We start from the raw sequence: 26,648 nt of genomic DNA, 5'->3' as shown, positions 1-26,648 counted from the left end.
ATAGTTCAGGTACTTCAAAAATTGGAGAAGCAAGAGGGAACAAATAGTAAATGTTGCCTACAAAGTTAATTCCTTTTCACCTTACAATATCTGATTTGCCTGACCTAAGAAATTTAGAATGTGTAATTACTAAAAGTCCCACCATTTCAGATGTCCTCCAGAGTTTTCTTCGGTGAACCTGGCCCATGGTTTAATCAAATGAATATGGATGGGGACAAGACCACAGTTTTTCATGATGTAGATGGCTCGGTGTCAGAATATCCAGGGGCATTTTTGGTGAAGGATGATAACTGGCTGTTGAGAAATCCTGGCTGTTTGGACGTCCCAGACTGGAAGGGAGCCATCTGCAGTGGAAATTATGCACAGGTAAGTACCACTAGCATTATCAACATAGTTTGGCCTAATGAATAAAACAGTGCAACCAAACTATTTGTACTAGAATGTTTTAAGTATAATGAGGAAAATCACAAATTATTTAAGAAATACAACATTTAAAGTGGTTGTAAACTCTAAAGTTTTTTTTTTTTACCGTAATGCATTCTCTGCATTAAGGTAAAAAAAAACAAATCTTCCAGTACTAGTTTCCCCCCTCCCAATCACTTACCTGAGTCCTTTATCAATCCACCTCTGTGCCCGGCTGCAGGTCTTCTCTCCCCTTCCTCTCAGTTCTAACAGGCTTTGCTGTCAGTCAAATCCTGTGAAGAAGAAGGGGGGAGGGGCCAAGCCATGCTGTGTGTCTATGGATGGAAACAGCCCGCTTCGGGCCCATAGCAGCTTGCTATGGGGAAAAATGTTATTTAAAACACCTGCACCACAAACACCTAACATCTTTTTTTAAAAGCAGCTACTTCTAATTGTGAAACTACATCAACATATATAATGGGTAAGGGCAGCACTACTAATTAGAATAAATTTAAAAGTACAATAAAATATTATGTATAATCCTCTTATGTAACCAGTTCTGAATAAAGAACCAAGTGCAAAAAACTTTATGTGAATAAAACCTTACATATGGATCTGTATACATTAATCATTATTATTATTATTTATTTATCGAGTTTATATAGCGCCAAAGGGTTTGCTCAGCTCTGTACAATAGAGGGGGGGACAATACATGAAATAGTACAGTAACATCAAACAGCACACAAGGGGTTAGAGGGCCCTACTCTTTCGAGCTTACAATCTAGGAGGGAGGGGGTAGAGGTACAGGAGGAAACGGCTGTGGGGGATGGAGTGGTAGGAGGAGGGAAGGGCAGCAGCTGTTAGGTGAGGGTGGGGTAGGCTTCCCTGAAGAGGTGGGTTTTCAGGGAGCGCCTGAAGGTGAGGAGGGAAGGTGACAGTCTGATGGATTGGGGTAGTGAGTTCCAGAGGATGGGGGAGGACCTGGAGAAGTCTTGCAGTCGTGCGTGGGAGGAGGAGACCAGGGAGCAGGATAGAAGGAGGTCCTGTGAGGAGCGAAGGGTACGGGTAGGGTGGTACTTGGTGATAAGGTTGGTGAGGTAGTTAGGGGCAGTGTTGTGAATGGCCTTATAGGTCAGGGTGAGCAATTTGAATTTAATGCGTTGGGCAATGGGGAGCCAGTGGAGGGAGAGGCAGAGGGGGGTGGCAGAGGTGGAGCGGCTGGTGAGGTGGATGAGTCTGGCCGCTGAGTTCAGGATGGTCTGAAGCGGGGAGAGTTTGCACTGGGGTAGGCCGATGAGGAGGGAGTTGCAGTAGTCAAGGCGTGAGATAATCAGGGAGTGAACGAGTAGTTTAGTGGTGTCTGGGGTAAGGAAGGAGCGTATTTTGGCGATATTGCGGAGGTGGAGTCTGCATGTGTTTGTGAGAGATTTGACATGAGGTTGGAAGGAAAGGTTTGAGTCCAGAATGACGCCAAGGACCTTGGCTTGCTGGGCGGGATTGATGGTGGTGTTGTTGGTAGTGATGGAAAGGATGGGGGGGGGGGCACGGGAAGGGGGAAAGACGAGAAGCTCGGTTTTGGAGAGGTTGAGTTTGAGGAAATGGAGCGACATCCAGTCAGAGATGTCGTTTAGGAGGTGAGTGATGCGGGCGGAGAATGTGGGGGTGAGGTGAGGGGTGGATAGGTAGATTTGAGTATCATCAGCATAGAGGTGGTAGTTGAAGCCGTGGGAGTGTATGAGTTTGCCAAGGGAGGAGGTGTAGATGGAGAAGAGAAGGGGTCCAAGGACAGAGCCCTGGGGGGGCTAATCATACCTATAAAGTGCTGAAATAAAATTATGCAAAGTTAATTTCAGTGCATAAAGTACATGAAAAACTATGTAATAGTAAATAAGTGTCCACTCAGAATTCCAAAATTCAAATGTGCTTTGTTTATCAATTGGTGCCGGATGTTCAGCACTGAATGGATAAACCAAGCACATTTGAATTCTGAGTGGACACTTACTTACTATTACATAGTTTTTCATGCACTTTATGTTTGGATTACATTAAAAACTGAAATGAATGCAACATAATTTTATTTCAGCACTCTCATGGATTATTTTGTACTTTATATGTGTGATTAATGTATACAGAACCATATGTAAGGTTATATTAATTCATTTCTTAAAGTTTTTTGCATTTAGAACTTTATTCAGCATTGGTTACATAAGGGGGTTATATACAACTTTGTATTGCACTTTTATATTTTTTCTAATTAGTAGCATTGCCCTTACCCATTATTTTTGCTATGGGGGCACACACAGAAGAGGAAGAGTGGAGAGTGCTGGCTGGGGACTCCACAAGAGGAGGTAAGTGGCCAATACCATTGCGCACAACAGGTAAGTATAAACCTGTTTATTGTTTTAATTTAAAAAAATTGACTTTACAATCACTTTAATAGTATGCACTCATAAATTGGTATGAATGTAGTGTAAGTATTGAAAACTGGAAAGTAGACAAATTTTAAAATATAACACAATATATTAAAATTTGTAAATATCTAGCAAGCTTGATAAAAAAATTTTTGCTGGTATTTGATGATGTCTACAACCATAATAGGGGCTTTTGTGTTTTACTAAACAAATAGGAATCATGAACCATGTAAGCTGTAAACTTATAGTCAGAAAATGGTCATCATGCTTTACTGTCCTTGAATCCATAGGAACCACTCGTGATAACAGTTTCCACTGCTTTTGTGTTACTCGCCCCAGTGTATGAACTCCTAATGATATTTCACTCCTTGCAGATTTACATCCAGGCTCGAAGACCAGCTGATGCTGGAATGGCAATTATTAAAGATGAGTATCCTGATAATCCACAATATTTAGAAGGAGCTTTGGGGAAAAGTAATCACTATCAGCAATACCAGCCAGTAATCACCTTGCAAAAAGGTTACACAGTGCACTGGGATAAGACCGCCCCTGAGGAGCTGACTGTTTGGCTTATTAACTTTCAAAGGTAGGTCATGCTTTTGTCTTAAAATTAGGTGGCCTTAGAAGCTCATCATCTAATATGGGCCCAGAGAGCCAATTATAACATCTGTTCAGCAGACCCATTTGGAAAAGTAGAACAAACAGAGTTCATGATATAACATGCCCTTATTAAAGTAGCACAAAACTATTCCCTTCTGTGCTGTTATGGCTACTTCTCTGATATACTGTTCTCTAGAGACTGTCAGACTCGATACAGTCATCTTTTGCCAACAGTCCATTAATCACCATTTAATGTTTCTACATTGCAAATAATACATGAAATAAAATTCAAAAGATAAAACATCTAACCCGAAATGCTCTTTGTGGTGTTATTATTTGTATTCCCGGCACTAGAAAACGATTTCCTTCAGTTAATTGAAATGTTTTTGCTCGAACTCTTTGCAATGTGCTTTGAGCCAGGAAAAAATAGCCATCTCAAAATGTAATATTTTTCTTGGCCACTTGATTTCTTAGGAAATTTGATGTCAAGTTCCTATTACTTGTGGTAACTCATGATTCTCCTATTTTAGGAATGACTGGATTCAAATAGGATTTTGTTATCCTAAAGGGACAACATTTTCCATCCTCTCAGACATTCACAATCGGCTTACGAAGCAAACGTACAAGACAGGAACCTTTGTACGAACCTTCCAAATGGACAAAGTGCACCAAGGTTACCCCGGCAGGGGATATTATTACTGGGATGAGGAAGCTGGGTATGTGGTCTCACACAAGATGGACAAACAATGCTAAAGCAATTGTAAAATCAAGACTAATGTGATGTTTGCAAATGGGAACAAATACAGAAAACCGCAAACGTTTGTTAAACCTTCCTCTGTCTACTCTTCATTAGAATGTAGACAACATTGTTCAAATTGTATTCTAAGAGACATAATATAAAAATATAAATAAAGTATAAATGTTTTTTTATGGGGGAGGAGCTTACATAGCCTAATTATTCTTGGGAGGGGGCTTTTATTCCCTATGATCCACTCATAATGAGTATATTTTCTTTTCCAATACTTTTTATTCTTTTGGTTTAACAAACGAAATTAAACACAGACATACTTGCCCATAATAATTATAGTTTGTTGTTCACCAAGCTCTACTTTCTAAAGGCGTTGGTGTTCATCTTACTCCAATGACGGCTACAAGCCCAAAAAACAACAGATTTAGGTTAGGAAAATGAGAATGTTCACACAGTAAATTTTACGAAGTTTAACTCAAAATATCCAATTATGTGAAAAGAAAATACCTGTTTACTTATTTTATTTGCACATGACTAAATAATTGAATTGAAAATCCAGATAATCTTTGCTGGAAACATTCTAAAATCATGTAGTCAATAAGCCTCAATGTTTAAGCATGCCATATACTTGTAAATTTGTGAACAGACATTTGTGCAAACATTTGTACAAAAATTCTCAGTACATATGAAGGCTTAACGAATGTTGTTCTAAAGTACGGAGTTTTTGCTTTTAACATTCAGTTTTGGAATGAGTGTAATTTCCCGAATTTAAACCACAAGCACTATTAGAAATCTGTTCAAATAAGAAAAGTTTTTCACTCTGCAAATGTTTTCATCACTGCCGTCGAAACGATCAAACGGTTTTAAAAATGAAAAATTCTGCTTGAGTATTTCCAGCTTTAGGCTTTGCATCAGTCTGCTGGAACTTTCTTACTTCACTTTGTCTTACCTGACTGACCACACATGCATAGACTTCTTTTGGCTGAACAAAATTCCTCCATCCACACTAAACATGGATACATTAGCCCTGCAGATTATTGTATATTAAGCATTCCACATCCTCTCTACTTGTACAGATTCTTGCAACTGCTGCACATTTTTCTCAGGGCGAGTTTCCTGATGGTGACAACAAACAGTAAAACACGCTATACAAGGTGCATTACCACAGATGCTTGTAGTCTCCTTTGGTGGAGCATGTGGCATGGCCACAATGCAGGAGGACAACTGGAAGATGTGCAGAGTCTTGTCAATGTATAATCGGAAGTGACTGAAGAAGGATCTACGTGGCAGGCTCACCAAATTGTTTTAAAGCCTAAATTCGGAAAAAAATAACATCCCAATAAACATTACTTACCTTCAAGAGTATGTGTCCCTGTACCATTGTGTCCCTCATTTGATGAAATCTTCCCCCCCTGATGCCTCCACCCTCACCGCCGCAACCTTCTGGTGCAGCAGGGGTTAATACAGGCAAAGGACTGTCACTGGCTCTCATCAAGAGAGCCCAATTATACCCACCATTTCCGTCTAGCTGTGCCATTCATAGAAGCCATACTACAGGTTCTATGAATGAAGCAACATCTAAGAATTGAGGAGGGGTGAATGATTGATAGCTACACCCCCTCCATTCATAAAAGCTATAATACAGCTTCTATGAATAAAGTAGTTGGACTTAAAGGACAGGCATAGTCAAGCTCTCGTGATGAAAGCCTTTGACAGCTCCTGACATGCCAGAATATTATGGCGGTGGGGGGCATCGGAGCAGGAAGATTTAATCTAAAGGAGGACAGCAGCAAAAGGGACACATACAGTCTTGGCCTAAAATATTGGCACCCCTGCATTTCTGTCAGATACTGCACCATTTTGCCCAGAACATTTTTGCAATTACAAATGTTTCAGTATTCCCATGTTTATTTCTTTTGTTTGTATTGGTATGACATGAAAAAGTGGAGAAACAAAAAGCCAAATCTGACACATTCCATGCAAAACCCCTAAAATGGACTTGACAAAATTACTGGCACCCTCAAAGTAATATTTGGTAGCACATCCCTTGGAAAAAAATAAGTAAAATCATTCTCTTCCTGTAACTATCAATGAGTTTCTTCCATCACTCTACTGGAATTTTGGACCACTCTTCTATCGCCAACTGCTCCAGGTCTCTGAGATTGGAAGGGTTCCTTTTCCCAACTGCTGTTTTGAGATGTTTCCACAGGAGCTCTATGGGATTGAGATTTGGACTCATTGCTGGTCAGTTCAGTATACTCTCCAGTGCTTTGTCCGAAACCATTTCTTGGTGCTTTGGGTCTTGTCCTGCTGTAAGACCCATGACCTCTGATGGTGACCTAACTTTCTGACACTGGGCCCTACATTGCACACCAGAATTCTTTGGTAGTCTTCAGATTTCATAATGCCATGCACACAGTCAAGATATCCAGTGCCTGAAGCAGCAAAGCAACCCCAAAACATTAGTGAACCTCCACCATGTTTGACTGTGGGGACTGTATTCTTTTCTCTAAAGGCCTCATTGTTTTTTCTGAAAACAGCAGAATGATGGGCTTTACCAAAAAGCTGTAATTTTGTTTCCTCTGTCCACAGCACATTCTCCTAAAAAGATTTTGGCTTCCTCATTTAAGTATTGGCAAACTCCAATCTGGCTTTTTTATGTTTCTATGTCAGAAGTGGGGTCCTCCTGGATCTCCTACCATAGTGTCCCTTTTCTTTCAGATGGCGACATATAGTGCAAGCTGACACAGTTGTACCCTGTGCCTGAAGGTCAGCTTGAATTTTTCTGGAAGTTGATTGAGGTTCTTTATCCACCATTAGAACGCTCCTTCTTTGCAATCTTTGATCAATTGTTCTCTTTCGTCCATGTCCGGGCAGATTAGCTACACTGCCATGGGCTGTAACCTTCTTGACAATGTTGTGCGCAGTGGACACAGGAACATTAAAGTGTTACTAAACGGAGGACCCTGCATTCACTATATCTGGTCTCCCACAGTACACAGAACATGAAAATGCAGCTATTTTAGTAACTATAAACTGCTAAATAACTTTTCTCACCAGCAGTTACAACAGTCTTGTGACTTCTATCAGTGCCCAGCAGAGCACATGTTAAAGCTTGCAAGAGGAACTTTAATTTTGCTCTAGGGATGCAGAACCCCTGACCTCTGTCTGCTGATTGATCCTGTGCTGATCACATGCACTCTCACAAGAAAAAAAAACCCTATTATTATTAAATTATTATTATACAGTATTTATATAGCGCCAACAGTTTTCTCAGCGCTTTACATTACAATGCACACCTAGCAATGCACATCAAACTGAGCATGTGCTGAGTGTCTCCACACGATATGTCTTATCGGAAGATAAGAAGGGGAGGATCAGAGAAGTCATGATCAAACAGCCTTTTTACACAATGCACAGGATTAACCCCAGTGAGTAGAACTAGCATGCTTTACTGCATATACAGACTGATTTTACTGTTGTGGGTTTAGTAACACTTTAAGCTCTCTAGAGATGGACTTGCAACCTGGAGATTGTCCATGCTTTCCACAATCTTTGTTCTCAAATCCTCAGACAAATCTTTGATTTCTATATTGTCAGCACCTGTTGATACATGTGGGTTTAATTACAAATTACAGGAGCATCACAATAATTTCTTACAATTTTGAGAAGGTGCCAATCATTTTGTCTGGTCCATTTTTGGAGTTTTGCATGGAATGTGTCAGATTTGGCTTTTGTTTCTCCACCTTTTTGTGTCATACCAAAACAAACAAAAGAAATAAACATGAGAATGACTAAACATTTGTAATTACAACAATTTTCTGGACGAAGTGGTGCATTATCTGACAGAAATTCAGGGGCACCAATATTTTTGGCCATGACTGTACAAATGAAGGCAAGTCAAGTCCCTTGTACTTATTTTAATAGCTACACTTAGCAGTTTTACCAAAACACACATACCTGTAAGAAAGAATTATTGCTTTGAAAAAAATAAAACAATTGAGCACTGGAATGTGAACGCATATATTATTTTCAAATTTAAAGCAATGTTCTACTGCAAGCTAGTGTAACACAGTATCATGTATATATGCGGAAGCCTTTGGTTCAAGTGCCTCATGTTCTAAATTCATATTTTTTGTAGGCTGTTGTTCATAATGCTGAAAGGCCAGAATGAAAAGGAGAAATTTGCATTCTGCTCAGTGAAAGGCTGTGAAAGAGTGAAGATAAAAGCTGATATTCCCAAAGGATCTGGTGTCAGTGACTGCCAGGCTTCGACCTACCCCAAATATTCCCAAATACCCATAGTGGATGTGCCTCTGCCAAAGAAACTGCATGGGAATGATTTGGTAAATGACCCTGTTAAGTTTTATGAGAGGTGGGGTGCGGTCTCTATTTTATGGCGATATTGTCTAAGGAATTTGGGGAAAGTTAAGCTTTGTGTGCAGGGAAAGTGTTTTAAAAGTTTAACATTTGTTTTAATATAAACATTTTTATAGCCTAAGCACAAACTAATACATATATTACAAATATCTTCTATTTGCATTTAGTTCTAAATTATTAATATTTATGACCTAGGTAAGGTAAAGTTTTCTTTTCCACAAGCCACATGGAAAGCAATAAATAATTGAGTTTGTTTATATAATATAAATAGTATAATTTGTTACCAAATTTTTTAAATCTTTATTTAGTCGCAAGCGACAGTAACATGATGACATGAAAATGTGACTTCACCAACAGGATAAGATAAACAGAATAACAGAGTGAGGACACTGCAACAGCTCAGGGCGTTCAATGGTCTATCTAGAGCAGTTATAGCATGGCTTGAGTGTAGTAATCAGGAAGATCCTACTGGGCATAAAAAAAAAAAAAAATATATATATATATATATATATATATATACACACACACACACGTGCCCCCCCACACAGTGCCTGCGGAGTCAAAACAAGGTGGTCAAGAAAGGGGGAATTCCACTTCGGAACTAACTCTTAGGGTCAGAGCACACCAGAATTTTTCTTTATGCATTGTAGTGAAGGAAAAGGAGAGGAATGAAGAGAGAGAGAGAGAAAGAAAGGAAAGAGGGAAAGAAAGAAAAGGAGGGAAAGAAAGGAAAGAGAGAGAGGGGGAAGGAAAGAAAGAAAGAGGGAAAGAAAAGGAAAGAGAGAGAGAGAGGGAAAGAAAGAAAGAGGGAAAGAAAAGGAATGAGAGAGAGAGGGAAAGAAAGAAAGAGGGAAAGAAAAGGAAAGAGAGAGAGAGGGAAAGAAAAGGAAAGAGAGAGAGAGGGAAAGAAAGAAAGAGGGAAAGAAAAGGAAAGATAGAAAGAGAAAGAAAGAAAGAAGTCACATTTTCATGTCATTACATTGTTACTGTCGCATACCACTAAATAAAAATTAGAAAAAAAAGAAAGAAAAGAGAATTTTCTTTTTAAATCAGGAAAATACTTTGCTGAATAATCAAATAACATTTTGGACTTTTCATTGATTTTTTACATTTAACATGCAGTAGTTACAGTTTTCATTAGAGTAGAAGGAGGCCTGAGCCCAAACAGGTTCTTACTGAGTCCCTGTCACTAGGACAGAATATGACAGGAAATTTCCCCATCTAGGATTCAGAGAGCAGTAAAACCCAACAAAGACGCTTAACCTTCCAAATTAACTAGGAATGGGGTTATACTATAATTGTTAATAAATAAAACGTGAAAATTAAACATAGCATAACTCAAATTGGAATTTGTCACAGGGGAGAATGATTATGATGATGGATGTCCATATGACATCCATATGGAGTTTGCATGTTCTCCCTGTGCCTGCGTGGGTTTCCTCCGGGTACTCCGGTTTCCTCCCACACTCCAAAGACATGCTGGTAGGTTAATTGGATCCTGTCTAAATTGGCCCTAGTATGTATGAATGTAAGTTATGGACCTTAGATTGCACACCCCTTGAGGGTTAGGGACTGATGTGAATGTACAATATATATGTAAAGCGCTGCGTAAATTGACGGCGCTATATAAGTACCGTATTTTCCGGCGTATAAGGCGACTTGGTTTATAAGAAGACCCCCTAATTTTCCAGTTAAAACATAGGTTTTGGGCTATACTCGCCGTATAAGACTACCCCCCTTCCGAGGCAACACCATTTAAAAACATCACATTTTTTAATTGAAATGGTTATGCCTTACCGGTATTCAAAATCCTTCAAAATCCTCATGTTAATCCTCTGACATCATAAGTTCATGAATGACATCTTGTGATACATTTGTAAGACAGTCATCATATGGATCAAATTCCAAATCAGATGGTTACCGCTGGATGTGCGGTAATACAGTAGCTTCGGCTACATAAAGTATACAGTATATATACAGCCCTCTGGATGTGCAGTAATGTACATACAGTATACCACGCTGAGCCAAGCTGGCTCAAAACAAATGTCCCTATGAGAGATTAATCTGTCAGCCCGCTGGATGTGCGGTATATACAGTATACTGAGCCAAGCTGTTTCAAAATGTACCGGTACGTCCCTACGGTAATCAGACCGCTGGATGCGTGTATGTACGGTATCTGCGGCTACATACAGTATACACTGGGCCAATCACGGCGAGCGATGTATTCCACTAATGAATACAATTCCTGCTCAGATTGGCTGAGGTTGTGACATCATCAGCCCACCTCTCTGACTCAGCCAATCGGAGCAGGCTTTGTATTCATTAGTAGAATACATCACTCACCGTGATTGGCCCAGTGTATACTGTATGTAGCCGCAGCTACCGTACATACACGCATCCAGCGGGCTGATTACAGTAGGGACATACCGGTACGTTTTGAAACAGCTTGGCTCAGCGCAGTATACTGTATATACCGCACATCCAGCGGGCTGACAGATTAATCTGTCATAGGGACATTTGTTTTGAGCCAGCTTGGCTCAGCACGGTATACTGTATGTACCGTATTACACATCCAGCCAGCTTGACCCAAACAAACTCAAGGTTCACATTTTATACCCCGCGTATAAGACGACCCCCAATTTTTGGGGTATATTTTTAAGTATAAAAAGTAGTCTTATACGCCAGAAAATACTGTACCGGAAATAAATAAATATGATGGAAAGTAACAATAGCGTCTAGCTTGAACTCTCTAAATAGAAGTACTTATTAAATGATCTCAGGTTTATTTGAGCAATTATGTAATTATACCAATGAAAAATCTAAATGCCACAGGTCCTTTAATATGAATTTAACGTGACTGTAAAGGTATTTTTTTTTTAACAGCAAACATGTTATTCTTACCTTCTCTGTGTAATGGTTTTGCACAGAGCAGCCTGATCCTCCTCTTCTTGGATTTCCTGCCAGCGCTCTTGGCTCCCCCTTCTGAGTGCCCCTGTAGCAAGCCACTTGCTATGGGATCACTCATGCAGGCTCAATCCTGAGCCAAGCTGTAGGTGTTCATTGACACTCAGTGCAGCCTGGCCCCATCCTCCAGTCTCTCCTCACAGACTGTGATTTACTGCAGTGGGAGTTAATAGCTCTTGCTGCTGCCTCAAGGTACATTGAGGAGAGAGGACAGGGCCACTGCTCTTGGGCACAGCGCTGGATCGAGATCGGGCTCAGGTAAGTATTTGGAGGCCTTGGGGGAGGGAAGCTGAACATAGAAGGGTTTTTTACCTTAAAGTGTTACTAAACCCAGGACCCTGCATTCACTATATCTGATCTCCCACAATACAAACATGGAAATTAAATTATTTTAGTAAATATAAACTGCTAAATACCTTTTTTAATCAGAAGTTAGAGCAGTCTTGTGGCTTCTATCAGTGTTCACCCCAGCACTAGCTAAAGCTCATAGGAGGAGTTTTATTTCTGCTTTAGGAGGATGCAGAACCCCTGACCTCTGTCTGAACAGTACTGATTGGCCCTGTGCTGATCACATGCACTCTCCCAAGAAAAAAAAAAACTCTCTAGCAATACACACTAAACTGAGCATGTGCAAAATGACTACAGTTCAGTCTGTCTTATCAGGAGATAAGAGGTGGTCGCTTAAACAATGGGAGGAACAGAGCAATCAGGATCAAATGGCCTGTTTACACAATGCAGAGGATTAACCCCTTACTTTCCACAGTGAATATAACAAGCATACTTTACTGCATATACAGACTGATTTTACTGTTGTGGGTTTTGTAACACTTTAATGCAGAAAATGCATTAAAGTAAAACACCTTCTGCCTTTACAATCACTTTAAAATAGAGACTTTCTGAGGTCTCATATCAGAACCTTTGTCCCATTCAGTCCTCCATACTATTTTTAAACTGGTTAAAATCTCACCTTAAAACCAACTTTATGCTCAAACAAGGATTCTGATATGAGCAGTGTGGATCGGGGGTCAGATCTCAAAGGAGTCATAGCCCGATATTTACCCCAACTGGTGTCCAACACTAGTATTTACATTGATATTTTTATTCAAAGTTCCAGCTGAGAAATGTTCTTCTTTTTCAGAAGACAAAGGATCACTTACTGGAGCTCAAAGTAGAGTCTTACAACACCAGATACTTCCACCTGAAGGACGACTTTGCATACATAGAGGTAAGAACCTGCTAAATTCACTCGATTTTAATAGGTAAGCTGTAGCTTTTAATATACAAGGTATACCAGTCACAGTAATACTGACATTTGTGTTCCCTGCTCTCACATATGAATAGGTTTACACAGCAGATTTAGACATTCAAAATGGTTTGTCAGATTTGACCATGCATGACACAAGATTAATTAACCACTTGAGCTCCAGAAGATTTTACCACCTTCATGACCAGGCCATTTTTGCTATACAGCACTTTGCTACTTTAACTGGCAATTGCGCAGTCATGCAACACTGTACTCAAGTAAAATTTATATATTTTTTTCACACAAATAGAGCTTTCTTTTGATAGTATTTGAACACCTCTGGGTTTTTTATATTTTATTATATAAATGAAAAAAGACAGAATTTTGAAAATATATATATATTTTTTTACTTTCTGATATAAAATATAGGCAATAAAAAAAAAATCAAATTTCTTCATAAATTTAGGCCAAAATGTTTTCTGCTTTGGTAAAAAATCCCAATAAGTGTATATTTATTTTTTTTGTTTAAAAGTTATAGCTTTAACAAATGATGGTATACAGTTAGGTCCAGGTTTAATTTGAGGTATGTACATCCAAATTGGAGGAAGGGTTTAGGAATTACAGCTCTTAAGAGTAGCCATCCCCCGTTTTTCAAGGGACCAAAAGTAACTGGACAATTGAATCAAAAGCTGTTTCATGGCCAGGTGTGGGCTAGTCCTTCATTATTTCTTCTACAATTAAGCAGGTAATAGGTTTGGAGTTGAATCTAAGTATGGTATTTGCATTTGGAATCTATTGCTGTGAACCTACATCATGCATTCAAAGGAGCTGTCCATGCAAGTGAAACAGACTATTGTAAGGCTTCAAAAACTTAACAAATTCACCAGAAAGATAGCAGCAACATTAGGAGTGGTTAAATCAACAGTTTGGTACATTCGGAGGAAAGAACAACGCACTGGTGAGCTCAACAACATAAAAAGGCATGGACGTCCATGGAAGACAACAGTGGTGGATGATCGCAGGATACTCTCTATGGTAAAGAAAAACCCATTCACAACATCCAGACAAGTGAAGGACACTCTCCAGGAGGTGGGCATATCATTGTCAAAGTCTACAATCAAGAGAAGACTTCACGAGAGCAAATACAGAGGGTTTACCACAAGGTGCAAAGCATTCGTAAGCCTGAAAAATGGAAAAGCCAGATTAGTCTTTGCCAAAAACATCTAAAAAAGCCAGACCAGTTCTGGAAAAGCATTCTTTGAACGGATGAAACGAAGATTAATCTGCACCAGAATGACAGGAAGAAAAAAGTGTGGAGAGGGCTTGGAACAGCTCATGATCCAAAGCACACAACGTCATCTGTAAAACATGGTGGAGGCAGTGTGATGGCATGGGCATGCAGGGCTTCCAGTGGCACTGGGCCCAGATTCAGCCAAATGCAGCAAAGTTGACTGGATGGCGCTTCACAGTACAGATGGACAATGATCCAAAACAAACTGCAAAGGCAACCCAGGAGCTTTTGAAGGAAATGAAGTGGAATATTCTGCAATGGCCGAGTCAATCACCTGATCTCAACCCAACTGAGCATGCATTTCACTTTCTGAAGGCAAAACTAAAGGCAGAAAGAGCCACAAACAAAGAACAACTAAAGACAGCTGCAGTTAGAGATGGCAAAGCATCAGAAAGGAGGAAACTCAGTCTTTGGTAATGTCCATGGGTTCCAGACGTCAGGCAGTCATTACCAGTAAAGGATTCTCAACAAAATCTTACAAATGAACATCTTATTTATGATTCTATTCAATTGTCCAATTACTTTTGGTTCCTTGAAAAAGGGGCGATGGCTACTCTTAAGAGCTGAAATTCCTAAACCCTTCCTCCAGTTTGGATGTTCATACCCTCAAATTAAACCTGAGAGTGTGCACTATAACTATAGCTTGAATATGTTTTGGTAAATACCTGAAAAAAAAACTAAAATTGTGCCTGCGTCCAAATATACAGTTGTGTTCAAAATAACAGCAGTGTGTTGAAAAAAGTGAATAAAGCTCAAAATCATTCTAATAGCTTTTATTTCTATACACACAAATGCATTGGGAACACTACACATTCTATTCCAAATCAAAACATGAAGAAAAATAGATCAAATTTGTGTTGTTCCTCTAAAAAAAAATGAAGAAATGTGAATGTTAGACTGTCCAAAAAAATAGCAGCGTTTGTATTCTTCTTTACAAACTCAAACATTCACTATATAAACTGAGAAATGTTTGAAGATTTTGCTTTCCTTTGAATCACTTAATGAATATTTGGTTGTATAAGCACTGTTTCTGAGAACTGCTGTACATCTGTGTTGCATGGAGTCACCCAACTTCTAGCACCTGTGAACAGGTATTCCAGCCCAGGATGATTGGACTACATTCCACAGTTCTTCTCTATTTCTTGGTTTTGCCTCAGAAACTGCATTTTTGATGTCACCCCACAAGTTTTCTATTGGATGAAGATCCGGGGATTGGGCTGGCCACTCCATAACGTCAATCTTGTTGGTCTGGAACCAAGATGTTGCACGTTTACTGGTGCGTTTGGGGTCGTTGTCTTGCTGGAACACCCATTTCAAGGGCATTTCCTCTTCAGCATAAGGCAGCATTGCCTCTTCAAGTATTCTGATGTATTCAAACTGATCCATGATCCCTGGTATGTGATAAATAGGCCCAACACCGTAGTATGAGAAACATCCCCATATCATGATGCTTGCACCACCATGCTTCACGGTCTTCACAGTGTACTGTGGCTTGAATTCAGTGTTTGGGGGTCGTCTGACAAACTGTCTCCGGCCACTAGACCCAAAAAGAACAATCTTACTTTCATCAGTCCACAAAATGTTGCTCCATTTCTCTTTAGGCCAGTCAATGTGCTCTTTGGCAAATTGTAACCTCTTCAGCAAATGTCTTTTTTTCAACAGTGGGACTTTGTGGGGGCTTCTTGCAGATAGCTTGGCTTCACATAGGCGTCTTCTAATTGTAACAATACTCACAGGGAACTTTAGACCTTCTTTCATCTTCCTGGAGCTGATTGTTGGCGGAGTCCTTGCCATTTTGGCTATTCTTCTATCCCTTTCGAATGGTAGTTTTTCACTTTCTTCCACGTCTTTCAGGTTTTGGTTGCCATTTTAAAGCATTTGCAATCTTTTTAGCTGAGCAGCCTATCATTTTCTGCACTTCTTTATATGTTTTCCCCTCTCCAATCAACTTTTTAATCAAGGTACGCTGTGCTTCTGAACAATGTCTAGAACAACCCATTTTCCCCAGAATTTCAGAGAGAAATGCACTGTAACCAGCATGTACAACATTTGCTGCCTTCCTTCCTTAAATAAGGGCAATAATTGCTACCTGTTTTTTAAAGAATGAATGACCTCACTAATAGAACTCCACACTGCTATTATTTTGAACATGCCCCTTTCAATGAGTGATTCAATTACACAGAATCAGCAGCATGCATGTCATGACTGTTGGGTCTGTTGGATTTCTATTACTCTACTACACCTGCTAGTAAATTGTTTGCCATGTAGAAATATCATTTCTACCAAAAACAGTGATTGATCCGGTTAGTGATGTCTGACTGCTATTATTTTGAACATAACTGTCTATGGACCTAACTGTATATACTGGAATTTTTATTTATTCTTTTTGTATTAGTAATGGTAGTTATCAGAAACTTATAGTGGGACTGTAATAGTGTTGCAGGCAAGCTGACACTGATGCTGGGTGGGAACTAACAGACACTGACATCACCAGTGACACCAATATAGTGTTCAGTGCTAATAATATACACTGTCACTGTGCTAATGACACTGGCTGGGAAAGGGTTAACATCTAGGGCGATCAAGGGGTTAAATGTGTGCCAAACAATGTTTAATGTGTTTACGGTGTGGTGTTTTGCTAAGCAATGTGCCAGTTTGTACTCCCTGTCTTGCAGGGAGAAAAAAAAAATGGCCCATCGCTGCTGTATGAAGAGAGCCCTGTGTTGTTTACCAACACATGGCTCTCTTCTGTCATTTGCTGAGCCGGTCAGTGGTTCGTGGTCATAAATTGATGTTCATTTTCAATTTGAAGGAGTAGGATGAAACAAAATTCTTGAACAGACTGCTAACAGTGTATGTGGTTTTCAGTTAGATAATTTACCTTGAAACTTTTTCTGCAATTAAATTTTGTAATCATTACAAAATTTGCTAATCATTAGCAGAGTCAAATTGTTGTTTGTTTTCAAGCACAGTGACAAGAAAATTTGAAGGAGCAGGATGAAAAAAAAATTCTTGAACAGATTGCTCAGTGTATGTGGTTTTCAGTTAGATAAATACAATAATTTCCAACCGAATGGTAAAATGTACTGAGAAATTTTGTTTGCATTTTCATACTGAGGAGAGCTTTAAAGCGATAAAGATTTTTTTTCTTGTAAAATAACAAACATGTCTATACTTACCTGCTGTGTGCAGTGGTTTTGCACAGAGCAACCCCAATCCTCCTGGCCCCTCCTTTCTGTCGGATGCCCCATAGCAAGCAGCTTGCTAAGGGGGCACCTGCTGCTCCGTGTGTCCTATCACACACACAGAGCCTTAGCTTGAGCCCCTCCTCTCTCCTCATTAGCTGAATGGCCATGATTGACAGCAGCGGGAGCCAATGGCTTGCTGTCTTAGGAAATGAGGAGGCAGAGACCCGGGACAGCCGAGGCTGTCATTCACATCGCTGGATTTTGATGGGGCTCAGGTAAGTATTGAGGGGGCTGGGGTGCTGCACACCGAAGGTTTTTTGCCTTCCATGCATAGAATGAAATATATGAATGAGTCAATGTGACTTTTGGTAGTAATGTTCTTGGTCTGTGACTGTACCCTTGGCTGGCACCAGGCCTCCTGCGGTCTTTGTATTCGGCTACTGCGTTGAATTTATAAAGAAAAAAAATTGAATCAAAATTTCCTTTGCCGTAAATAACAATTATAATAATAATTATAAAAAATACAGAGTAACATCAGTTTATTTCATTCACTGCCACACCCATACACTTTTTATATCAATATGTTTTGATAACAGGTGGATAATAAAAAGTATTTCATGCCAGAAGATGGAATACAAGTGGTCGTGATTGATGGATATCAGGGGAGAGTTGTAGACAGTGCAAGTTTTAAATCTGCTGTTCTCCAAGGAATCCCAGCTCAACTTGATAACTACGTGACGAACATTAAAGACAAGTGAGTATATAATATCCTAAACCTAAAAGGGATGAGATAAACCCTGTCAGCCAGTAAGATCTCAGCTGTCATTAGATACTGAAGTAGACATATGGTTGGTTGCTGCTGGCAACTCTTCTGTATTTTATAGCCTTTTATTACTGAATGTAATTAACTGCAAGGGGTGCTGGGGTGTGCTGGAGGGCTATTTTTGCTGTCTGCTGGAGGTATCTATTGTTGCAGTAGTGTCTATTGTTTCTGGGGAGGTGTATTGTTGCTGGTGGGGTTTTATGTTGCTGGGAGGGATCTACTGTTGAGGGAGAGGTATATTGGAATGTCTACTGATGCTGGCTGCTGGAAGATCTTTTGTTGCTGCCGAAGGTCTGTTGTTACTGGGGGAGTCTATTGTTGAGGGGATACAAATTACAATACATATTGCGTAGCACCCCCAAAATGAATAGTTCTGTATTCTCTAAAAGGTGCAGTACTGGGAGGTGGGTAGGGGTTGAATCCAAGGGATAGCGCTCAGAGGTGGGTAGGAGGTGCAGACAAAGGGTGACTCCAAGAGGTAATGCAATTTAAATCTAGCTCAGTATGAAGTTTATGACTGATTCAATAAAGAGTTGCAATGTGCTTTGTTTCAGCTCCATTGTGGTCATTGTATCAAAAGGAAGACTTTATCACAAAGGACCATGGATCAAAGTGTTGGGAAGACTTGGAGCAGATGCTGATCTTAAACTAAAAGGTGAAAATTTTAGCATCTTCTAGCAACAGAATGAGATGATTGATTATTTTATAAGTAAGCTCAAAATAAATGTCACAATTTTCTACCTAAAAACACAACAGTCACTCATAGTCATTTTCAGATCAGGAGTGTGGAAATGAAAAAAAAATTACAACCAAGGGGCTAAATTGGGGGCCCAATCTACTTGTACTGTTAAAAAAAATAATTTTAACCGAAATTCTGCCGTGATTCCAAAACGCCCAGGTGTGAAAGGAGCTTCACACATATGCAATTCTGGATTTGTTTTCAAACTAACAGATTTGCATGAGAGGCTAGATATTATGTGTTCCTATTGAGGTGGTTTACACAGATGCAATCCACACGCATTGCGTTTCGAGTGCGATTACTAAAAGGGTCCTGTGCGTGTCTGTAGCAGTGCATTCCAGACTTGCAAATGATAGAGTGGCATGCGGAGATAAGTGTTCACATAGGATTTTTAATGACAGGAGTTTTTGCAAAAGAGTGTGAGAGAGAGAGAGAGAGAGAGAGAAAAAGAGAGAGGGGGGAGAAAGAGAGAGAGGGCTGAGAGAGGAAGGGAGAGAGAGAGAGAGAGAGAGATGGTAAAATTGCACCTACACTGAAATCGCTCAGAAACCAGAATTACATTGTGGTTTCGGTACACATGAACCCAGGCTAAAGAGGCTGCTTGCCCATAGCAGAGCTATGGTATAAGTAGAAAAACCCCACCACCTGTCCAGTGCCTGGAACTGCATGTCCCATGCATCGTGTAATGTAAATTGTGCATCCCTGTCAGATGGATAAAAGGACAATCTCACATTTGTGCTGTTGTCCAGGGAAACAGGGAAACGTTAATGTAGCTACTTGTAGCTGTCTAGATTTCTATTGTCTTCCCCCTGTCTTTCTGTAGAGGTCCCTTTGACATAAACATTAACTTTCACTGTACTGTATGTACAGTACTTTGGTCCTCAATAGTCTATGGATGTGCGGATACCCATACAGAGGATGCAGACAACTGTGTGAGGCAGTTGATAAGCGCCAGTGAGATGATACAGTTACTAAATACCTGGAGAATATTTTGATTGAGCACATGGAAATTCATTCTGACACATCTGGTCCATAGACAGATTTAGATGGACTTGATAAAGAAATTAAAGCTGAATTCCAGCTAAGACTTTTTAGGCATTTACAGTGACTTTTTTTTCCTTTTGGAATATAAGTTTTACATAAATGAATAAAAGCTGACCGTTGTCAGCACCCGTCAGTGCTAAATGGTTTGTCTCAGTCCTCTAACTGCTACCTTTGAACAGATAAAGGAAGTTGAAAAAGAACATTCTTGCTTTTTGGTTTATTACTGCTGCCTGAGAGTACGGTTACTCTAATAACAGCTACAGTACCATTCAATATTGGGGGCAGAAATACTCTCTACTGTAGGATCATCTGACAGTTTGGATAGAGCAGTGTTTTCAATAGGTGATGAATCTCTCATGAGGTTTGGTGCATGTGACTTGAGAACCAGCAGAAACCGAGAGACTGTACAGACATTGGAGAGGTGATGTTAGCATGTAAAGCTAAAATATATATCTGCCTGCTACATTGAAGGAGAGGAAAAGAAATAGTCCTCTCCAAAATGTAAATAACGTTTTTACCGAGGGCACCTAAATATAGAAAAGGTTGTGATAAAGATACATGACTAATGACAGATTAGAAACAAGTGAATTTATTTTTTTTTAAGTATACTGTATACAGATCTGTTGACAAATAAATGATATAAAGCAGTGGTCTCCAAACTGTGGGCCTTTGCTTGCCTTTAACTAGACCTTGGGGCACTATTCCTCCAACTGATATGAGGCACTATTCTTCCCACTGACACCAACAATGATGCACCTTTCCTCTTACTGACACCAACAGTGGGGCACTATTCCTTCCACTGATGTGAGGCATGTTTCTTCCCACTGACACAAACAATGAGATACCATTCCTTCCACTGACATCAACAGTGGAACACTGAAACCAATGATGAGGCACCATTCCTTCTACTGACACCCAACAGTTGGGCACTATTCCTCCTATTGACACAAACAGTAACACAACATTCCCTACACTGACACCAACGATAAGACACCACTGATGTAAATGATCAGGCATACTGCCCCTCACTAATACCAAAGATGGGGCACTATTCCTCCTCCTCCTGATAACTGCTATGTAATTTTCTTTACTCCCACCGACCACCACTATCTACTCCCACTGTTGTTGGGGCAATTTCTACTCTTAGGTGTCCGTTTATGAACCAGCGGTAATAGATCTCTGCTCAGTTCTCCAGCATTCTCGGAGAACACAGTTCTCCTGTGAATGTAGTTTATGAAGCAGTTCTCCGAACGAAGGGAGAACGGTCTCCAAACGCTGGAAAATGGTCTACAAACTCTGGAAAACGGCTCATTTTACTATAATCTCGAGAGATTACAGTAAAAGATCAGTTTACTAAGCAGAGGTAAATTATCTCTGCTTAGTTTTCGGTCCCTCTGATTCTCTAGCTCTGGGCTGGAGAATCTGGAGGGAGAACACAGATCTCCAGAGAAGGGCTGACATGATCTCCTGAGTGTCATAAACTGTGAATGACCAGAGAATAGCTGAGATCTGTTGAATCGCAGCTATTCTCTGTGTCATAAACGGACACCTTAGTTTCCACAATCTGGCTCACCTATAGTTTGGAGAACAGTAAACTGGCCCTTAATTTAGAGACTCCTGATATATAGGAATTGAAATGTTTTTTGTTTTTTTTTTGCAGATAAATTAGCTTTTGTTGGCTATAAAGGACAATTCCAGCCAGTTTGGACCAAACTGGTTACAAATGCTGAAGCTGCAAAGATTTTTCAGGTTGTCCCTTATCCTGTGGAGAAGAAGATGAAATTATGAAGCCAATAGGATGAGCTTTTATCACCGTTGTCACTGCCAGGCTTGGGAGGTTTGGATGCTCTGAAAAGAGACACCGGAATGCAAAGTGTTTCCTCCCGCTGACCATACAGACTATGCTTGGGCTGTACACATTTTACCAGGGTATTGTAGACACAATGCCCATGGCTTTCAGGTGTTTATCATGCCAAGTGCTTGTGTCCTTGGCACTGTCCTGTCGTGGTGGAAAATTTGACCTTGTCCTTAGCACATACCATACTGATCCCATTTTGTTTTTATGTTGGGATCACGGTTCTAATACATATTTTCCTAGATGACATATTTTAACTCACCACTAACAAAAGTGTTAACTTTATCACACACCCATGCTAGTGACAGGTGTTTATGTGGTCATAGAGTTTTTCAGGTTTAGAATGATTGTTTGCATCAAACAGGTTTTCCAAAATATTCCATTGTGTTAATATAGTATATGTAACACCTGAATCCTCTACTCAAGGAACACCATTCTCTCTGAAAACAATTATGCGTTAAGGTTTAGATGCTCACTTGGATTGTATCACTATTTCATCACAATCACATGTATAGAAAGCGACATTGAGATCTCATATGATGGGACAATTTGTGAAAACTGGGGCCAAAGGAGAGTCATTTGCTGCCTATAGCAAACTAGAGTTGTTTTTTGTCATTTTTTTAAGCAATCACTGAAAAAAACTAAATTGGAATTTGATGGGTGGCTATGGTCAATGATTCCACTTTTAGTTCCTCCAATTCTCATGCTTTGTTCAGGTATGTACACTGTATTGATACAAATTTCTACAGCAATATTTAGTAAGCTGGTGTAACTGACATATCAGATTAATAAAAAGTAAACAGAACAAACAGTGGACAACTTACCAATACAATGCATCAAAGGTAAGCTTACCTACCTAATAAAACATTTACCGCTGGAATCAGATTGTCTGCAGCCTCCAGTTTTGGCAAATCTCTCCCAAAGATTTTTTTTTTTAATCTTGTACCAAGTATAGACAGACTTATTTCATTTGTCAGTTGTGTCAAAGGTAAGTCATGAAAATTGCATTGAAACAAATTGATTAACAATTAAACAATACTCTTTTCTAAAAAAAAAAAAAAATAATAGCCACCCAATGAAAATGACAAAACGGAACGTTTGTGTAAATTTAGTTTTTATTCTGACCAGTTATTAGTGTTTTTTATGTGCAGACTTCATTTCATATTATTGTAATGAAGGGACAGTTCCAGGGTTTTAGGAAACGGAATATTCACTATCATGAAACACCCACTACAGTCTTCCATAACGCATCTCTGTAGCCGATTTTAGCCGTCATATTGATTACTTCATTGTAATGTTGGCTTAAAAATACATGTTAAAGTAGAACTTTACTGTATCTAAGCACCACAAATGGAAACCGCGGATTAATTTTTAATAGTCAAAGCAAACTTCCCATTCCATCCATGTCTCCATGCTTTATTTTCTTGAAAAATCACTTTATAAAACAACCTCCTAGCATTTCTAGCCAAGGCCATCTTATGTAAGAGCAGATGATTCATCTGCCTTTATCCCAGGCATGAACGCAGAAGGGTGTGCCCCACCACCCCGCAACCAGATGAAAGGAAAAAAAAAATTTCCATTTAGACTCCTGGGACATATGACATCATTTTGGCCTAGGCCAGAAACCAGGAAGCAACTGAAGAAATGTAAAAAGAAAATTTAAAAGAAGTAAATGTAACTTCCTATCTATTTACTAATGCATCAGTATAGGGATTATAAATTAGTTACTGTTGATTACTAGTTACCGTTCCACTTAAAAATGCTTTGCAACTAAAACGGTAAAAACTCTCTTTCCAATCCCCTCATTTCAACTACATTTTATTTTAAAACAGGTAAAGGTTGCCCCTTGACAACTCCCCCCACTAGGCAGAACCATTAGTGTTCTGATTGACTTTCTTGGGAGATAGCGGTCCGTAACATTTTTAAAGGAAAACATAATAGGTGTACATTAAAGGCAATATGATTTGTTTGAAAATGTACCGTGTTGTATTGAGCCATTGGAATTTCTTTTTTCCTAAATCTTGTATCCATTGAAAAGATTGTAATGCAGATTAATAACATTAACTCCCAGAATGATTAGGACCATAACAAATAATGGATGCAGAACTGTATGAAGACGGCAGTATGCACAAGAGAACAATGCATAAAATACAAGAAATGTTTGCCTAAGGCCTCGTTCAAATTGGGAGTGAAAACAGGTGGTTGATCCGCATTTTTATTGCCCCCTGGCACCTTAACATTGTTGGCGGACATGTTTGAACAAATATGCAGTGCAGCACCTGTTTCTAGTAATAACTTGGTAAAGCAAAACTTCACCCACAATGGGGAGTTCTGCTTGTCTGCCTCCTCACCCCCTTCTTTAAGTTTTAGCACTTGTTTTTGTTTTTTTTCATTTGGAAGGGAGGGCGGTACCTGGTTTTGACAGGTACTCACTATCACTTCCGGTCAGATCGCCTAGGGCAGGGGTGTCGAACTGGCGGCTCTCCAGCTGTTGCGAAACTACAATTCCCATCATGCCTCTGCCTTCTGGAGTCATGCTTGTAACTGCCAGCCTTCCAATGCCTCATGGGACTTGTAGTTTGGCAACAGCTGGAGGGCCGCCAGTTTGACACCCCTGGCCTATAGGATCCAAGCGGACATTTGCCCCCCCTCTTCCCCCACAGCCTTCTGGGTCACATCACATGTCCCAGAAAGCTGCAAGACCGTTCACAAAGTGTGGCACGGCTCATGCATGTGCAGTGGGAAGCCGGCTGTTAAGCTGTCAAGTCAGCTTTCCAAAGTAAACATGCCGGCGCCTGGACCCAAAGATGGCTGAAGGGTTAGCTTGGATGAAGACAGTGCTGGATTCCTGGACTGGTAAGTGTCTTATTATTAAAAGTCAGCAGCTCCAGTATTTGTAGTTACTGACTTTTATTTTTTTTTATTTTTACGTTGAATAACCTCTTAAACTTGCTATCTAGAGAAAACCTGTTTAAGCAAAGAAATACTGGAATGCCAGGAAATAAAGCTTCAATTGACTGTTTAAGGGCCCATTCACACTTGGAACTGCATGGGAATTGCACAAGAACGATGAGCGATTAACATGCAGTTCTGTGCAGTGCAATTTCAACCCTATGTACTACTTTTTTAAATGCACAGCAACCAGATTGCATGGTACTTTTGTACGTTGCGATCCGGTGCGGCAAGCACGCGGTGTTTGGGGTGTCATTTACTTTGCACTGACACCAACAGCAGATTGCAAGAGCAGTGCGATTGGAATGCAGTGCGGGAAGACGCAGAGGAACATGGCTTTCCCGCACTACTTTCTAGTGTGAGCGGGCCCTAAATGGTAAGAAGAAAACAAATTTGATGAAAATGTTACTAGATAATAAAATGCCCATCCTAAACAAATGTTACTGCTCTTTTGACTTAATATAGTCAGGATGACTTATTCCACGAACATGTGGGATAATTTAATTCTTTTTGGTTTTGCTTTGAACTATTAGATGGTTTCTCTTGTTTTTTGAATTGTTAGCTCTACCTAAACTGGAGTTATAGCATTAGCTAGATGCTAGTGGGCTGAATATCTCACCGGGCTTTTATAGGTCTTGGAAGCCTTGGCAGCAAGACTTCTGTACCCAGGTTCAAAGGCATACCCACCTGCTGCATCCTTTATAAGGAAGTACCATGGGGCTTTTATAGACAGTAGAGAAAGCTCCATGACAGGACTGGTGACTCCAATAACTTCGTTAGAGAGAGACATAAAGCTAGTGGCTGGATTCAACCCGTTAGTATCCACTAATAACCACATTTTCAGTTTTGGGTGGGGAGAAACATTAGATCACTTTTAGGCCTCTATCACACCATGGTGCAGAAACGTCAGTTTTTCCGCACGTATTCTGCAAGGGCACAACGAAATCAATTGTTCTCTATGTGCCCTGTTCACACCACACACCAGTATCAGGTGCAGATGTTATCTGCGCAGGAATCTGCAACATGTATAAAACTCATTGAGGCGTGCATGAAAACTGCTGTCTCTGCTAGTGAAATCTGAAAGTTTAGATCAGTTCTTCTGCACGTAGATGCACAAGGTGTGAACGAGGCCTAAATCATCCTAGCAGCCTAGTTTTAGAAAAGTTTGACGTGGACGCATGAATTATGCCCCAACAGCTTTGCTAGATGGAAATACAGACAAACCGCCGTGCATATTAATCCATACCTGACATACTCCTATCTGGTACAGAATCTCATCTTTACAGTACAGTCCCCTTCTCTGTTATTTGGACCCCCACCCCCCGAAATAGCTGGTCTTTTTTCGGTAATAACAAAGTACTGTATAAGGTTTTTTTTTCCTTTTTAATATTCACAATGTTTCTTACTGATTTCATGAGAAACAAAACAAGATGCAAAAAATATATATATTGTATTTATTTATTCATCCGAGTGTCTGGGAACGGACTAGAAGTGTCAGTATCTTGTAGTAAAGAATTTGCTATAAATAGATTAATTTTAAATGACCTTTTTTTGTAAATCAGGATTTTGATTGTTTGAAAATTTGGAGATATCTGTATCAGCAATTTTTGTCTGTCTGGAATATTAAAAAAATATATATAATAAAAAAAAGTATTAGTCTGCATTCTTCCTTTCATATTAAAATACAGTTTTTGTCCAAAGAAACATAAAAAGGTAATTCCACTTTCGTGGGGAACAAAATAGTAAATAAAATTGCAACAAAAGTCATATTGTAATTGAATGTTAATAAAAGTTACTTTTTTTTTTTCAATCTGCAGGGCTATAATTTTCTATAAAATGCAATATGGCAACCTGGAGGCATTCTGTATAGAGATGGTGTACAGAACGCACCCCAGAAAATGTAATTTCCTGCTTGTGCGATTGGTTCTCTGATTTTACCAGAAGTCTGCACTAAGATACAAAATCAGATTTTGAGCATCTCCTGCAAACAAAAATGTTGTTTTTCGTG

General features: G+C 39.7%; 1 protein-coding gene and 1 long non-coding RNA gene across 3 annotated transcripts in view; one reads left to right on the top strand and one right to left on the bottom strand.

Annotated features, from left to right (window-relative positions):
- Positions 1–26,290, top strand: part of CEMIP (cell migration inducing hyaluronidase 1) — a 219,752-nt gene extending 193,462 nt beyond the window's left edge. For both annotated transcript variants that reach the window (XM_089687639.1, XM_089687640.1), the window contains exons 22-29: positions 151–366; positions 3,188–3,399; positions 3,944–4,129; positions 8,303–8,507; positions 12,644–12,730; positions 17,824–17,981; positions 18,605–18,705; positions 21,494–26,290. In XM_089687639.1, coding sequence (XP_089543765.1) covers positions 151–366; positions 3,188–3,399; positions 3,944–4,129; positions 8,303–8,507; positions 12,644–12,730; positions 17,824–17,981; positions 18,605–18,705; positions 21,494–21,621 — 1,293 coding nt within the window. In that variant the 3' untranslated portion in view covers positions 21,622–26,290. The remainder of the gene's footprint in view (positions 1–150; positions 367–3,187; positions 3,400–3,943; positions 4,130–8,302; positions 8,508–12,643; positions 12,731–17,823; positions 17,982–18,604; positions 18,706–21,493) is intronic.
- The window catches only part of LOC149454357 (uncharacterized), a 143,945-nt gene that overhangs the window by 74,844 nt on the left and 42,453 nt on the right, over positions 1–26,648 (bottom strand). Inside the window, exon 3 of the long non-coding RNA XR_016314224.1 lies at positions 143–344. This is a non-coding gene — a long non-coding RNA (uncharacterized LOC149454357). The remainder of the gene's footprint in view (positions 1–142; positions 345–26,648) is intronic.

This window comes from Staurois parvus, unplaced genomic scaffold (genome assembly GCF_062004578.1).
Source record: "Staurois parvus isolate SC_StPar_1 unplaced genomic scaffold, SC_StPar_1.0 ptg000432l, whole genome shotgun sequence".
Classification (NCBI taxonomy): Eukaryota; Metazoa; Chordata; class Amphibia; order Anura; family Ranidae; genus Staurois; species Staurois parvus.
The sequence above is the reverse complement of the archived record's forward strand: the minus strand, read 5'-3'. Positions and strand labels throughout refer to the sequence as shown.